Source organism: Eptesicus fuscus, chromosome 9, assembly GCF_027574615.1.
Source record: "Eptesicus fuscus isolate TK198812 chromosome 9, DD_ASM_mEF_20220401, whole genome shotgun sequence".
NCBI lineage: Eukaryota > Metazoa > Chordata > Mammalia > Chiroptera > Vespertilionidae > Eptesicus > Eptesicus fuscus.
In genome coordinates, this window is record NC_072481.1 from 34,769,680 (window position 1) to 34,786,706 (window position 17,027).

The 17,027-nt window shown below is 47.0% G+C and overlaps 1 protein-coding gene across 3 annotated transcripts in view; it reads right to left on the reverse strand.

Moving 5' to 3' along the window:
- The window catches only part of ELAVL4 (ELAV like RNA binding protein 4), a 94,111-nt gene that overhangs the window by 5,514 nt on the left and 71,570 nt on the right, over positions 1-17,027 (reverse strand). For all 3 annotated transcript variants that reach the window (XM_054720819.1, XM_054720818.1, XM_054720820.1), the window contains one exon: positions 2,161-2,314. In XM_054720819.1, the coding sequence (XP_054576794.1) occupies positions 2,161-2,314 (154 nt within the window). The remainder of the gene's footprint in view (positions 1-2,160; positions 2,315-17,027) is intronic.

The following is a 17,027-nucleotide window of genomic DNA, read 5'->3' on the forward strand; positions in this document are numbered from 1 at the left end:
TTCTCCTGAGCTCTCACGGTGCACTGGACAGCCTCTAGCCGGTGCTCTGAGCTCTCACGGTGCACTGGACAGCCTCTAGCAGGTGCTCTGAGCTCTCATGGTGCACTGGACAGCCTCTAGCCGGTGCTCTGAGCTCTCACGGTGCACTGGACAGCCTCTAGCAGGTGCCCTGAGCTCTCACGGTGCACTGGACAGCCTCTAGCCGGTGCTCTGAGCTCTCACGGTGCACTGGACAGCCTCTAGCAGGTGCCCTGAGCTCTCACGGTGCACTGGACAGCCTCTAGCAGGTGCTCTGAGCTCTCACGGTGCACTGGACAGCCTCTAGCAGGTGCCCTGAGCTCTCACGGTGCACTGGACAGCCTCTAGCAGGTGCCCTGAGATCTCACGGTGCACTGGACAGCCTCTAGCAGGTGCTCTGAGCTCTCACGATGCACTGGACAGCCTGTAGCAGGTGCTCTGAGCTCTCACGGTGCACTGGACAGCCTCTAGCAGGTGCTCTGAGCTCTCACGGTGCACTGGACAGCCTCTAGCAGGTGCTCTGAGCTCTCACGGTGCACTGGACAGCCTGTAGCAGGTGCCCTGAGCTCTTACCGTGCACTGGACAGCCTCTAGCAGGTGCTCTGAGCTCTCACGGTGCACTGGACAGCCTCTAGCCGGTGCTCTGAGCTCTCATGGTGCACTGGACAGCCTCTAGCAGGTGCCCTGAGCTCTCACGGTGCACTGGACAGCCTCTAGCAGGTGCTCTGAGCTCTCACGGTGCACTGGACAGCCTCTAGCAGGTGCCCTGAGATCTCACGGTGCACTGGACAGCCTCTAGCAGGTGCCCTGAGATCTTACGGTGCACTGGACAGCCTCTAGCAGGTGCCCTGAGCTCTCACGGTGCACTGGACAGCCTGTAGCAGGTGCCCGGAGCTCTTACGGTGCACTGGACAGCCTCTAGCAGGTGCTCTGAGCTCTCACGGTGCACTGGACAGCCTGTAGCAGGTGCTCTGAGCTCTCACGGTGCACTGGACAGCCTCTAGCAGGTGCTCTGAGCTCTCACGGTGCACTGGACAGCCTCTAGCAGGTGCTCTGAGCTCTCACGGTGCACTGGACAGCCTGTAGCAGGTGCTCTGAGCTCTCACGGTGCACTGGACAGCCTCTAGCAGGTGCCCTGAGCTCTCACGGTGCACTGGACAGCCTCTAGCAGGTGCCCTGAGCTCTCACGGTGCACTGGACAGCCTCTAGCAGGTGCTCTGAGCTCTCACGGTGCACTGGACAGCCTCTAGCAGGTGCTCTGAGCTCTCACGGTGCACTGGACAGCCTCTAGCCGGTGCTCTGAGCTCTCATGGTGCACTGGACAGCCTCTAGCAGGTGCTCATCACACGGGAGTCCAGTAAGGACTGTGCCTCCTCCACCCTGGACCCCGGTGTTCATCTCTGGACCCTGGTGTCACTCTGCACAGTGGGGCACAGCAGCTTCAATGAAGGTTTGTTGCATGACTTGAAGGAGAAGCACATGCTGAACTGCTCCTAGGGGATGTTTTAAATTTTGAGCAAGTTGGGAGTAGGTGAAAACATTTTGTCATTAAAAACGAAACCTGGGGGTGCCTTGCATTTCTTACTGAGAGGTGGTGGTTGCCATTCTTTAGTGTGGACCAAGTACCTCAGTGCTGGACCCTGGATTCATATCTCTGCACTGCTACTCACTAGCTGGACTGAAGTCAGATCCCCCGCTTTGGACCTCTGTTTCCTCTGGTGTGAAATGGGCCAGTGAGAAGTTCCCTCTCACTCTATAATGCTAACATCGGGGCTAGAGCGATACGTACAGGTTCTTTTCACACACAAGTGTAATGTTACCTGGTTGAGGGTTGAAAGAGACTTTGAAGGTCATATAGTTCCACTCTCAACCCAATGCCTGAATCATCCTCACAGCCCTGCCAAGCATATCAGCTGCTGCTGGACCGATTCCCACGATGGAGGGCTCCTGCCTCCTGAGATGGCCCACTTTCAATGTGGGGAGTTGATTGAGAAGAAGTCTTTCTCTTACGTCAAAAATCTGTCCACTCATGACCCATATCTTCTACCCTATGTAACCATTACCCCTGTGCTCCTATGGATCACAGGGCTCTGGCTGGTGACACTGAAACACAAGGAAAGAAATGACGATGAAACACCTAACCTGTGACTTGATCAACCAGGATCCGTGAGGTGATGATACGGCCATATTGCGAGAAGAGCTGCTCCAGTTCCTTCTGGGTCATGGTTTTGGGAAGGCCGCTAACGTAGAGGTTAGCATCCCTGATTGAGGCAGAGCTCGGGCGGGCATAGGAGACCTAGGTAAAAACAAGAGGAGCTAAATCCATTAGAGGCAACACCTTCCGAGTAGCAAGACCAAGTCAACCACCAAGATAAGAATGCCTCATCTATCTTTCTAACTCATGGTGTCCATTTAAATAATTCAGGAGCTCAGATTATAGCTCCCCTTGTAATAGTAATGAGAACCAGGAGAACAGCAATAGAGGAACAAAAGGAGAGTTGATGATAACTTAAAACAAATGCACAGATAAGGGTCTCTAAGTGCAGAGTAAAATAGCTACTGTATGGCAGCTGTTAAATGCAGAACTACCCACGCTTGGAGTTCTGGAGATTTACCTCCTGGGTGTGGGTGTATAGATGATTTACTGTATCCAACACATAATAATCTTTGAATAAATAATAAAAAAAACCCACCCATAAAATTTTGCTCTGCGGATTTCTCTCCTTGGCACCCGCCCCACCCCATCCCCGTCTTCTTGAGCACATAAACGCGATCAGGTTCTCTGCGAGATTTTTTATGTTCCATCCTTTGTGCTGCTCCAATCTGTTCCCACAAGGTCTGCTCTCGCTGAATGACAAAGCGCTGGTGAAATGGGGCTGAATGAACATCTGCTTGCAAAACTGGATATGTGACCTTGTCAGAACATCTGCAAGAACCAGTTGCCTTCGAACTTGGAGGCGGAGCAGATGAAACCACAATAAACAAAATGAGGGCGAGGTGGAGAGGAGGGAGGGCAAGGGCAGCAGGAGAGAGACGCGAGCCTCACCGATGCTTATAATAAGTTCCACTTTGTAAATTTGTCCTCCCAGATCTCTCAACTGCTCCCCCCCAAAGCTAACACAGAAGTGTAAACAGATCTGAAATTCCATCTGCAAGAAGCCAAATCTGTAGCAGTACACACAAGCAAAGCAAACCCCAGCAGTCATTAATTTTAGACTTTCATTTACTTATTTATTTATTTTTTAAAGAAAACAACATCAGACGTTTGAAATATAATTTACAGCTAGTCTAACAAAGCACTTTCCTGCTAAAGCTATTTCTGGGGCGGTTATGGCTCAGAATAGATGATGAAAACAGTCATTTCAGAGCACATCTGACAATGTCGGACAGGAAGGGACCTATTTGCCTTAGCATTGTTCAGTTGGGAGTTTTATTTCATCTATAACCAATTTACAAGACCTGCTAAGACTCTAGTTGTGTGTGTGTGTGTGTGTGTGTGTGTGTGTGTGTGTGTGCAAAAGAAATGATCCAGTTTAAACTGGACCTCTGGCATTAAGAACTAAAGCTCCAGTAGTGAGGTGGACCTTGTGTCTGACAGGGTCTAGCAAAGAGGAACGAGGCATGAGCAGACCCCTCACCATGGCACTCTCTCTCTTTCCCTGACAGAGATGCCAGGTCCCTCTATGGGTTCCACTCCTACAATAGATGTTGACTCAACCGGTAAATGATATGAAGGACTAACTTATCTTGCTGACAGAGCAAGGCAGCTCACCTGCAGTGTCTTCACCTTCTAGAAGCTCATGGCTGGCCTCTCCAGGGTCCTCCCCAGGACATGGCTGACAGGCAGAGGGACCTTTACATGGAGGGTCCCGTGTGTGCATTTTTTGGGGTTGGAGGATGAAAAACCAAGAACCCTATGAGACTGTCTGGCCAGGGTGCCACTCCACATGGGGCTCTCCCATGCTTTCCTTTAAGGGACAAAGTATCTCTGATTACAACCTTGCAAAACTCTTTAGGCCCGAGGAGGGAGCAGTAGGGAGAAAGAAACAGAAACTTCATGATATGTCCATGGTAATAAGAGTCACTTATGTCTGACCCCTGCCAATTACTGACAAATTATCCGAATGACCTTTGTGTTTCCGTAAAACATACCCTCCTCCCTCTTTGGGTTTGCTCAAGGGGAAAAATTTTCCCACCTACTTCCTCAGCTGCAAATCCTACTCTTCTTTCAGGCTCAGCTCACACGCCACCTCCTCTAATTAGCATTCCCTGATCTCCCAACAGGGCTCACAAAGAGCCACACCCACAGTACTTAACCTGTCCTGACTTTGATTCACCATCTCACCATCTAGTCTGCGGATTTCCTTGAAGCCATGGTTGTAAACATGTGTCTTATTCATCTCTATCGCTCTAGCTCCCAGCACAGAGCCTGATACCCACAGGGTACTCAACACCCACTGAAAGACCGACTGAACGCCACAGCTCACACTGAATGATGCTAACATTAATGGCTCTTTGGGGTTAATTGTAGCTTGGATTTCTGAGAATTAAGGGGGAATCACTGAGAGTTAAGTATCCAGAACCATGGCTGTGATTCCCCACTAAGCTAAGAGCTAAGGGATAGGCTTCCCATTCTCCAGTGTCTGTGGTTGGAAGGACTGAAACAGTGTTGTAGGGCTAGACATCATTTAAAGGTTTTCCCAACAAACATTTCCTGAGGGTCCACTCTGAGGGGATATATAACACGCAAGAACAAGGCATGGTTTCTTGCCCTAAAGGACCCTCAAGTGCAATAGGTGCAACAGAGACCACTCAGGAGGTACTCACTAAATGGAAGAATGACTAGTATGCATATGGACCAATCACCACAATGCCACAAATGTGTACTATTCCAGGGTGATGTACAGATGCAACTGAAACATAGAGAAGGGAGAGACTAATCTCCCTTTTCTTAAGGATTAAAAGGGGCTGGAAGGAGATAGAGCTGAGGTGAGACTGATGGAGAAACAGGTGGTGTGACAGTGTCAGGGGTCAGGGAATGGTGGCCTGATGATATCACTCCTCTACTTGAAGTCCAACAGGAAGATGAAGGTCAAGGGCTTAGTGTAGGGCCTGCCTGATATCCACAGGGTACGTATTTGGATTCCCATTAGTTCTGGGCACCCAGAACTGGGTACAGAGTGGAGCAGGCTGGGACAGACCTGCTGGGAAAAGGAGCTGGCACTGGGAAGCCAATGACACAACCAGAATCATCTCCTCAAAAGATGATTCTGACAGGGAGATTCTCAGTCAAGGAGCTGGCACTGGGAAGCCAATGACACAACCAGAATCATCTCCTCAAAAGATGATTCTGACAGGGAGATTCTCAGTCAAGGACAGGCCCCAGCCACAGAGCAGCAGCACATCTCAAAGGCGAACAGCACCCTGCTTATCCTCTGCCAAGCCAATTCCTGCTACTTAGTTGTTCTCCTCTATTTGGTACCTTAAGTCTATTGTTCTCTTAGTTCCCTGTCCAGGAAACACGTAGAAATAGGAGTGGATAAAAATGACAGAAAAAGTGATCTTCCCACAATTCAATATCCAAAACACTCCTTCCGGTATCTTAAACTTTTCAAATCCCCTCATCCATCTATTAAATCCTCACTGAGTGATTACAGGTGGCGGCCCTTTGTTCAGGTGAAACATTTTTAAAGATCCCAATTTTCAGCTCCTGCAGAGTCAGGCATGGCTGGCTTGTTAACCCCACTGAGCCTAGAGCCTGGGGCTTCAATGCTGGAGGCAGCGCCCTGCAGAAGCCTGTGCCTAAGACCATGGGGATCCAGCTTGCTTCATTCACCCATGATCTCTGAAGACAAGACTGGCATTTTTAGGCCAGCACTGATCTTGCTCTGGAGCTTGGAAAAAGCTGAAAGGAGGGAGCCTACTCCTCTTTCTCTGGATAAGAGTGGTCCACAGGGAGGGGAAGGTAAATGGCTGACTTTACAAATGATCTTGAGGGAAGATTTGCAGTCCCTCCAAATTCCCCATCCCTCTCCATCCCTGCAGGCTCACAGCAGTCCTACCCCTCCAAGAGTGACAGTACGGCATGGAGCTATGCATCCTGACTGTGGGCATGTAGTTGACCTTGGGCAAGTAATTTTATGTTGATAAGTCTCAGTTTCTTTACTGGTATAAAGGAGGATAGTTCTCCTTTGATGGGTTATTGTAAAGCATTGAGATGATAGGTTGAATGTGTCTAGCACATACCTAGAATTCTGTTGATACTTAGTAAGTATGATTACTGATGAGTCATACAGGTGTTTGTGGGCCAGCCTGGGACTCCAACCCTCATTGGGACACACTTTTTAATTTTATCATAAGCAAACATTTGGAACACTGCCAGTGAGTTCCTATGGAGGCACTGTCCTCGGTCATCCTGGTGGGGTCTGGATCGTCCTTGACCAGTCCACAGCCATGAATTAGCCCTAGCACATCCCTACAGATTCCACTGCTTCCCATCCTAAAGCGTTTTCCATTTTCCAAAGTGACTTCACAAGGCAGCTCTCAGCAATTCTCGCCAAGGTAGCAAGGCAGGCATTGCCATTCCTCACAGACAGGGCAGCAGGACCAGGGCTGGGGCCGCCCCTTCCCGTACAACACTCACAGGCACCTTCACCTGGGCACTGCCTGGGCAGGGTGGGAGGAAGAGCATGGCCTGGGGAAAACCAATTCCTGAATCATCTGGCAACACCTGCCCCTTGTCTGACCCACCATGGTACAGAAAAGGGAGAGGACTTGGTACAGAAAAGGGAGAGGACTTGGTACAGAAAAGGGAGAGGACATGGTACAGAAAAGGGAGAGGACTTGGAAAACATGATAAAGGCATCAACTTGGGTGTTATTAGGAATATAAGATGAGAGGAAAAGCCATCTTCTCTGCTCTGGAAAGCTGCTCCTTCAGGAAAACACTGGCATTAGAAGATTAAATTTTATTAATTCCACCCCTTCCTCAACACTTCCAGTGTGTCCGGCCCTGTGCTAGGGGTGAGAGCGTCTGTTTCAAGGGCCCCACAGGCCACTGAGGGAAGTAAGCAAACAAGTGAAGAGTGAGACACAGAGGGTTGTTCCTGATGGGGATACTCATTTCATACTCCCTGTGCTTCCTTCCATGTGGAGGGAGCCCCTAGAGGAGCAGCGCAGGCCAGGGGGAGGGGCGTGCCGACTCTGAATAGGCCTCAGTGAAGGAGATGGGCATGGTGAGCCTCAGCCGCTGCCTGCCTCCTCCCTCTGGAAGTCAGATGCCAGCTGGAAGCACACTTTCTGCTCCAGGCTCTCAGGTCCTATGGGAGCAAGTTGTGCTCTGTTATAGGGAGGCCTGTGGGGACCAGACCACCTGCGATGGGGCGTGTCAGTCTGTCCAAGTGTGGGGTTCTGTGTGAGGAAGCCTATTGTGTCCATGGAATTCATCTGGGACTTAAACAGTATTAAGATGACCTTAGGATTCCATATATTTTACTCTTTTGCCTCATTTCTCAATGGGTTTAGAACTTGGAGGCATCATTTGTTGGGCACTTCGAGTTACAAGAAGAACTTCTATCATTGACTGGGTATTTTCATAAGCTCAGTATTCTATTCACAAAACTGCCAATTTCTACAAAAACAGCTCATGGTAAGTGGAAATAAAGGGAACAGGTGACATTGGAAATAAAGCACCATCCTTGAAACCTGCTTACAGAAACTTGATGCTATAAGTAGACTCAAATGTTCAAGGCAGGCCTGGCCGGTGTATCTCAGTGGTTGAGCGCCAACCTATGAACCAGGAGGTCATAGGTTCAATTCCTGGTCAGGGCACGTGCCCGGATTGTGGGCTTGATCCCCAGTGTGAACCTTGCAGGAGATGTCCAATCAATGATTCTCTCTCATCATTGATGTTTCTATCTCTCACTCCCTTTTCCTTCCTCTCTAAAATCAATTAAAAAAAATATTTTTTAAAAAAGTTCAAGGCAGGATCCAAACAGCAGGCCACTCACCTTACACATTTCCAAGGACAGGAAGCTCACTGCTTCATGAGGCATCCTATATCATCACTGGTTACTAGACAATTATTTCTTTTACCGAGTTAAAAGCTGTCTTCCCCAGAGTTTCTACCCTTCTTCTATTTCTATTCTAGCTCCACACACTAGGAGCATCCTTCCTGTCTTCATCACTCCTTATCTTGTGAGTCGCACTGGTAGGTACTGGTTAGAATATCAGCCAACTGTATTTTTAGACAGGTCACTTCAAGGAAGTTCTCATTTATCTGACCTTAACTGCAATTGAGCATCTATTCTGGAATGGAAAGGTGACAGAGTAACCTCATTAAGAGCAAGAACTTTGAGGTTGAAGAGATGTGAGTTTAAATCCGGACCACTTACTGGCTATGTGTCCTTGGGGTAAGTCACTTAACCTTTCTGAGCTGCATTACTTGAATAATGTAGTTTAGAAGCTTTCTAATGGAGATGTTTGAGGATTAAACAAGCTAATGCATGTAGGATTCCTGGGCACAATGCCTGGCACACAGTAAGTGCTCAATAAATAGTGGCTTTGCAATCATACCTTTTGCTAGACATGGAGGGTGCAGAGATGAATTCAATAGTTCCTGACATAATAGTAGGACTATTCGTCCAGCAGAGGACACACACACACACACAAAGACAGATAATTCCAGAATATGTTCCCCCAATCTGTTGTAACACCCTACTCTCTGAGCAAGCACAACCTCCCTAGAGCATACAGATCCCTGGGGGACATTCACTTCAAAGAGACCAGGAGAAGAGCAGCAGCAGAGAACAGACTCTGGTGCTGCCAGGGCCTTCTAGAAGCAACCCTTTCAAGGACCTCCAATCCTACCCCAAGAGCTGGGAGAGAAGAAAGAAGCCAGCTGGCTCCTGGAAACCACAGCATTGACTGCGAGGACCGCAGGCAGGACAGGTGTCAGTATGAGGACTGGGGCCACATACTTCCCCCTCCCGCCACCTGATACATGATATTCTGTTATCTGGGGCAAAACCTGATGCTAACATTTCCAAGGGAGTTCTGAATGTGCCACTTATCCCTGCTCAAACACTTTCAAGGGTTCTCTAGCACCTTGTGATGGAAGTTCAAATCCTTTACCTGAGCATTCAAGTCCGACCTCTCCTCCTACTAATCTCTCCATGCATCTTCCACCTCAATTCAAACAAAAAAAAATTGAATGTGCACTGAAAGTTTCTACTTCTACGTCTTTGTTCTTGCTGTTTGTTCATCATCTTGGCAAAAGGGACTCCTGCCCATCCTTCCAGGCTCAGCCTGAATTCTGCCTCCTCCATGAAGCCCAGGCACAAATGACTGCTCTCTCCCTGGACTCCAAAGATGGTACACATTTCAATGGCAGCAGCTATCACACCCTGCCTCCCATCACAGCCATCGGTGTTAACACTGAATCTGTCCTAATAGTCTGAGCATTCTGATCGTGATTTGTGCAGACCTCCTGTGGCATTTAGTTGCAAAGCCTTACATAGGGCAGGTGCTGAATAAATGCTCTCTGAATTGAAATGGAAATTTGAAATATACTGTATGCAAGGACTTTTAGCTCCCAGGAGCTGACTCTGGTGTGGAGAAGAAGTGAAAGGGAGTCACGGAGTTGATGAGTATCCAAGAATATCATGAGAGGCTCTGGCACACAATAGGCCAAATATATATGTGTTTTAAAATAAAGATATGGTGATGTATTCGTGTGCTTTACCACTTCTTTTTAAAAGTCCATCAAGTTATGGAGGAGGCTTACTAAGTACAAGAATTTCGCTGTCTGTCTGGTGGCCCTAGAAGGGAGAGATGTGCTAATTAATGGTTTAATAGCCTGGCTAGTGGAAAAGCTGGTCTCAGACTCAGGGCTTCAGACACTCAGTCACTCTCCTCATTAAACTGCAACTCCTGACTCCTGCTTTTTGAAAACCTGATAAGGTTACTGTGGCCACCTGGAAGCTCCATAATACTCTTCACTATACAAAGCCCTTTATGTATGCTGCCCAAGACTCAACAAGACTCAGACTCTGCAACAGGTAGATGGAAAAATTCTTCCCCTCTCCTCATGTAATTTTCGCCTTAGAAGTCAACTGCATTCATCTTCATTCTGGGGAGCATTACTTGAACACCCACTGTATGCCATGGTGAGATATTATTAGTTCTATTTTCCAGGTGACAAACTCCAACTCAGTGAGGTCAAGTACTTATCCAAGGTCACAAAGCTGAACTAAGACAAAGCCAGATATGACTTCAAGTTTGGGGCTTTCCCCTATGGCAGGCTGATGTGGATGGACAGTGAAATAAAAGCCGTGTACTTGGCACATACTGCTCTTCCCCTGAAATGTTACCAAGCTGGAAAGATCGCGCTATAATATTTTAGTAGATTGTTAGAGCTGGAAGGAACCATTCTGCAGATGGGGAAGTCAGTCCAGAGAAGTCAAGTAAGTTCCCCAGGTCATCCTTGGAGTGTTTGACAGAGCTGGGTCTTATTTCTCCATCTCAATATGGAGCTCTTTTGACTGAATAATGAGGGGGAAGAGAAGAGGGAAAAGCTCTATGACCTTTGATAGGCCGCTGATTTGCCCTGGGGCTTTGTGATAAGGATGGAGAAGAGATTATTTCCCGGGGCCACTGAGGTTTTAGGCCAGCATTGCCCAATAGAATGTTCGGGGACCTTGAAAATGGTCTAGATCTGTGCAGTTGAATATGGTAGCCACTAGCTACATGTGGCTACAGAGTACTTCAAACATACTTAGTGTGACTGAGGAATTGAACTTTTCACTTTATTTAATCTTACTTAATTTAAATTCAAATTATAACCATATATGGCTAGTGGCCACTCTCGTGGAAAGCACAGCTCAAGGCCCAGAAGCAACATGAAGTTACAGCATCTCAGACTGGAAGGGACCTTTATGATCATTTAGTCAGACTCCAGTCTGGTATAGGAATCCTTTCTTCATCATCCTTAGTGACTCCATTTGAATGCCTTTGACAATTAGGGACTCACTATCACCCAAGGCTAATGTTCTACCCTCATAACTCCATAAATTCTCTTCACAGATTCTTGAAATATAGGATTGAGCTTTAGAGTCACTTCAGACTCTCCTCCTCTTCCCCCCTGCCCCAGGGTAATGGAAAAGCAATCATTGTGGGGTGAATGTGTGACTGGCGAACCCTCTTTGCTATCTTTGTCATTTGCCTCTGGACAACCCTTAGGGTGTCAGGTCTTTTAAAATCATGAAGCTGAGAATGAGATACAAGACAGCAGGCCAGAGTGGCCAAGAAAGGACCACTATTTCCTATGATTTAGACTCCATAGTTCTAATATGGCCAAGGTCTGCCGAGTTGTTTTTTTTATGCAGCTTGCATCACACTGTTGACTGATTTTACACTTGTAGGCTGATAAAGCCCACGCCCCATTCCACGCACTTCTAAAAACCTACATGTCCTCCCAACCTGGACCTGTCTAATTTTCTTTTGTAATCCAGACACAGGACACTGTGGATGGCCTCTAAGATGCTGGATCATATCAACCTCACTGGGGAGGGACAGTAGGGAAACTATTTCCCAAACTCCTATCCCTGTATCTGAAATTATTCACTCAAAGGAAGTGAACAGGGCACTGGGTAGCACAGCAGCCAAACAGAATCTCTCACGGAGACAGCAGCTTGGTATGACTGGGTAAATGGGGCTCCGGTTTCCATTTGCCCGTGTGCCCTCTCCTTGCTCCTTGGGGATTCAGTGATCCAGCCGCCCTTGCTGACCTTGGCAGGGGAAGCGCTCCTGCACTGCCTCTGCCTATAGCTATAATGGGGGAGGAGAAAAAGGCCTTTTTATTATTAACAAGACTGAGGGAGGCAGTCTATTATTCCTGGGTGGGGTGATATCCATCAGCAAAAAATGATCTGCTAACTCTCCGGAAGCATTAAGAGCAGTGATAGGAGAAATAATTGCTTATGCCAAGTGCAAAGAAAAGATGCCTCAGCGGAATGGTGGCCTTTAGCAAGGCAGGTGGATGCTTGGGGAGGGAGGGAGGCCCGGATCCCTGATGACCCCTGGCAAGAGCAAGAAGCGGGAGGGGCAAACTGGAACCTGCAAAACTCAAGTGTGGGAAGATTCCCCTGGAGGCACCGTTAGTGCTATTAGAAGAATAAAGTGAAAATGGAGAAATGGCTAAGCCCATCACAGCCCAGAGAGGCTGGAATAAAGAGCGCGCTCTCCCTCTCCTTCCTGGAGAAGGGAGATGTTTCCTTTTGAAAAGCCTTCCCCTTCTCTAGTCCTGCTCCCCCCTTGAACAGGGCTCCTGCCTCACAATAAAGCGTCTTCTTACTCTCTCACCCCATTTCCCGACTGAGCGCCAACCCTCCTGGGTTCGCTGAGTGGCAGAAACAGCCCGTTTCTCACCTCATCCCTGAAATCACTCACACCTCCAGTTTGGACCAGAGCTGTGCTCTGTGAATGTTTTACTTAGAGGCAAAATTTTATAATTTGAGTAATAGCTTGATGCAATTATTAGAAAAAGACAAGACATAAAACCATTTGCAAACATGCAACTCAATGAAAAAAGGAAGGAAATATATAAAGATGGTAACCATGTTGAGTTGGGAATGGCTGATAATGCCTTCATTATAAGATAATACATTTTCCAAATAATTCTTCAATACGCATGTCTTGCTTTTAAAATGAGTAAAAAAGCCCCCAAGAGAGCTTATGAAAACCATTTCCACTAGGTCTAATGCTGACAAAACCTACCACAATAGCCTGCAAGCTGCTGGTTTCATTCAACAAACACCCCTAGTGAACCTTCTTAGAACTTTATTTTGACCAGCTCCCTCTCTTGCTCAGCAACCTACTTCCTTGTACAGCTCCCTCTCTTGCTCAGCAACCTATTTCCTTGTACAGCTCCCTCTTTTGCTTAGCTCCCTACTTCCCACAGCCCCTCCAAGCCAAATGGGAAGCCTGTAGCCGCATGACCACCTGTCTCACTACGTTAGAGTCGGTCCTTTGCGTGTCTGTGTTCCCTGTAAGACAAGAGCTTCCAGAGGCAGCAGCAAACACTCCTCTAATCCTGCTCCTCAAACTTGGGTTAAAATCTAAACAGGGGTCCTATTACTGTGAAAGTTTTAGTGGGAGGAATTCCAAACCCTCAAATCCAATTTGGAGCTATTTTTTGCTGAAGGGTCTCAGTGTAACTTGAACATGTATCCAAACTTTGGATAAACATATCCCTCTTTTGAAGTACGACAGAGCCAACTGATTTTCTTTGTTCCTAATTAACGTGAGACCTGGGGCCAGTTTAACAAGAGGCAGGATTTACAGTGCAAATTCAGAGGCTGCTCTTCTGGAGCTGATGGAGAGGCCCAGGACGGGGACAGGTATCGGTGTGGGGTCCAGGAGTACTGGACATCATTTTCTAGACCCCAGAGCCATATCACCCAATGCTTTCCAGAGACTAAAGTGATCTATGTTGGAGCCAAGTTGGGGGGGAGGGGAACTAAACAAACAGCATCCCCAAAGCCCTAAGTGGGGCAAATGATCTCCACTGGGCTCAGGGTTGAAATGTTGAGAAAAGACACCGTTTCTCCAGTGAGGTGCCAGGACACCCTGGCGGGCTAGGCAATGTAAGCCCATGCCTGTCTGGCATGCAGCGATGGGAGAATCGCTGGGGCACTGCCTGGGAAGCAGGGGTCTGAGAAGGAATGAGCTGAAGTCAGGTCAGCGTTCAGGTTGATGGCAGAAGCCCTGAATCACGAGTCTGTTTACTCAAGAGCCTGGAAGAGCCACACAATCCACTTGTTTGCTTTTTAGATCTCCTTCCCATGCCAGGGAGTATAACTCGTGTGTGTGCAAGACCAGATGTACACCCACACCCTCACAGAAGGCACGTGCCACTGAACAAACAGGCAGGTGACATTCCAACATGTACGATCTCCTGCCAAAGCCCCTTTTAAAACATTTTTATGTTGTTACTCCAAATCTCACTACCAATGGTGTGAGCCTCAGTAAGTCTCTTAACCAATTTGGGCCTCAGTTTTCTCATTTGTATAGAGAGCACCTCCCTACAGGGCTATTTTAAGAATTAGAGCTGATCTACACAAAGCACCTAGCCCCAGCATGTTTCAAGGTTTAAATGCGATTGAACATGTGAAGGAGTTAGACCAGAGTGAATATTCAATGTAAGGTAGCATTACTGTTATTATTTCCTTTCAAACTCATGGTCACATATGAAGCAGCTTTTCTTCCGACGGAGCGCTTCACAGAAGCGCTGGATGCTAACTCAGCTCCATGCTGGCCACGTGTGTGGCTTTGGACAAGTCACTCCATCTCTCTGAGCCTGATCTCCAAGATGAGGGCTGGGAACCTGGCCACTGTCTCCCACTAACGAGGTTACAATCCAAAGAACAATTCCTCTGCAGTCCCATGTTTGCAAACGTGTACTAGACGGTTCCGAGGAGATCTCTGTAATCCATGCTTCCAAAGAAGATGCTTGTTTTTCCAGGTAGGCAAGTTATCTGCCGTCATCCACGCTGGTCATTGTGGCTGACTTAGGAGTCACACTCTCTCTCTGCTTTGATGCTGTGTCTGCGTTATTGTATTTTCCTTGAGGACAGATGCCTGGCCTTGCCCTCCACACAACCTCAGTATTCACACAGTCACATTACATCCCCTTAATAAATGGGAAACAAATATTTGGGGAACCATCATTTGTGGGCACCTTCTCCTAGCAGCCCAGTAATGAGTCATTCACTTCCAATCAGCAAAACAGAGCTTGTATATTTAAATTTGAGTTCAGAGGCTTCCAACTGCTTGTCCACAGGTCAACTATTAAGTGATGTTTGGCCCACCTACAGAATGCTTTAAAATGTTTTGAGTTGGTATCCAATGTCTAAAAATTGGGAGACTTTGCATTAAAAAAATCTAGATTTCAGTTTCTATTGAACAATCGGAAGATCTGGCAGCAATCTAGGCTTAGACAATCAGCAGTAGCTGAAGAAAAGCTGCCCTTTCTCCTGTGCTACAGCTCACTACAGCCTCCACTCCCCACTCCCCACTTTCCAGAACTATCTCTGACTCTAGCTGTTAGCCATTAATCTTCAAAGCTTAGGATTGGACTTGGTTTGCCTGCATCTAGGTTGTGCATTACATTTAAAGTAGTGTGTTTTCCACAAAGCACTCCGAATATGCTCCATAAATGTGAGGAGGGACTAACTTGACTAAAGTTTGCAAACATGTACTAGATGGTTCCAAGGAGATCTCTGTAATGCATATTTAAAAATAGTATCCCCCCCCCTCCCTAGATAGACAAGCTTTCTACTCCTTCATGGAGTCAGAGTAGAGAGATAAATCTCATGTCACTTATCAAAGCAAACTGAAGCAGAAGTAAACAGAGGCCCGAAAGGCAGAAAAGCAATTTTTAAAAATTAATAAATGATGAGACTATTAGCAGCACATGAAAAAGGTTTGCTTTCCCTCTCCACTTTAATATGATTTTTACCTTAAACATTGTGTCCCTTTAGGAAAGGGAGGAAAAGTTAATAAAGGAACCTATCACTCAAACTTAATTTTTAGTATGGCAAATAAACTGCTTTAATGAAAGGGCTGAAATCCCCAGGTTTGCACATTAAACTTTCATTCGTTGTAGAGAATGGAAATTATTGATTCAGCCGGGCATCATGCATTTTGAATCCTACAGTGGCTTGGAAGCCCACGTTACTGCTGGGTGCAAATGTGTTGGCAGCGTTTTGATACAGGGCGAGCAGAGGGTGGGTGAGGAGTAGGGAAAGGAATATAGAGAAGGGAAGGAGGCAGATTGGCTCTTCACAGAAAGAAAATGATCAATATTTCTTGTTGCCAAGATCCACTTAGACAAAGCACTACTCTGACAGCATGATGGGCCAGGGGTGCATTCTGAGATCAGAAAAGCTGGGTTCACTCAGTCTTTTGGGAAATGCCTACAGCTTCAGGGATCACTTAACAAAAAACCACACAGAATGGATGGCTGATGATTTGATCCTAAGCTCTTGGGGAAGTTTGGATTTCAAGAAAACTGCAGGGAATAAAAGTATCTTTCTCGTTTCAAGGTCAGGGTGTCCATCAAGGGAACAGTAAATGTCTGACATTCTAATACTGAATTGGATAGCACAGAAAAATCAATCCAAACCACAAATACAGCTCTCAACCTGGTGTGGCCTCATCAAAGAGTCAGGTGACATACCATCTTTACTTAAAGCACAAAAATAGGTATGTTTTTCTTTTGAAAGAAATTAATTCTCCTGCCTCTCAGAGGACTACCCCGTATTTAAGCAATGCTCAATTATTTCACCCTTAGAGAACTCATAGGGATTGATTCTAAGCCAAGACCCAATCAGGCAACCTGAATCAGGCCTATTTTGGGGTCTTTGTGTACCACAGACTGTAGGAGATCAGGAAAGATGATTTCTAATCATCTTTAGAAATAAGCTAAACTCAATTGGAAAAGTAAAGAAAGGAAAGAAGGAAGGAAGGAAGGAAGGAAAGGAAGGAAGGAAGGAAGGAAGGAAGGAAGGAAGGAAGGAAAGGAGGAAGGAGAGAGTGAGGGAGGGGGAGAAGGGAGAGAGAGAGGGAGGGATGGAGGATGAAAACAAGGAAGGAAGAAAGGAAAGACAGTCATAATATATTCCCCAAAGAGAAGGTTTTGTTTTGTTTTGTGTTTGTTTTGGTTGCCTCCCAGCTAAGATGCTCTTACACTAGTCTCCCCGGTCAGTCTGGCTGTGGGAAAAGCAGCTCTGTTGAACTAAGAAGTTCTGGTTGTAAGTTTTCAGACGTAGATCTGGTGCCGTCTATAGATTTCCATTCTGGGAGAGGTTTCTCTTTTGTCCTACTTTGGGTCAGACTTGCTGTTGTGAGGATGAGTGCCCAGGAGACACCTCCCCCTGGTTTAATAGGCTATGAAGAATGGGGCTCATTAATCGGCTGGCAGCTGCCCCCAAACAGGATGCTAGGTGGGGC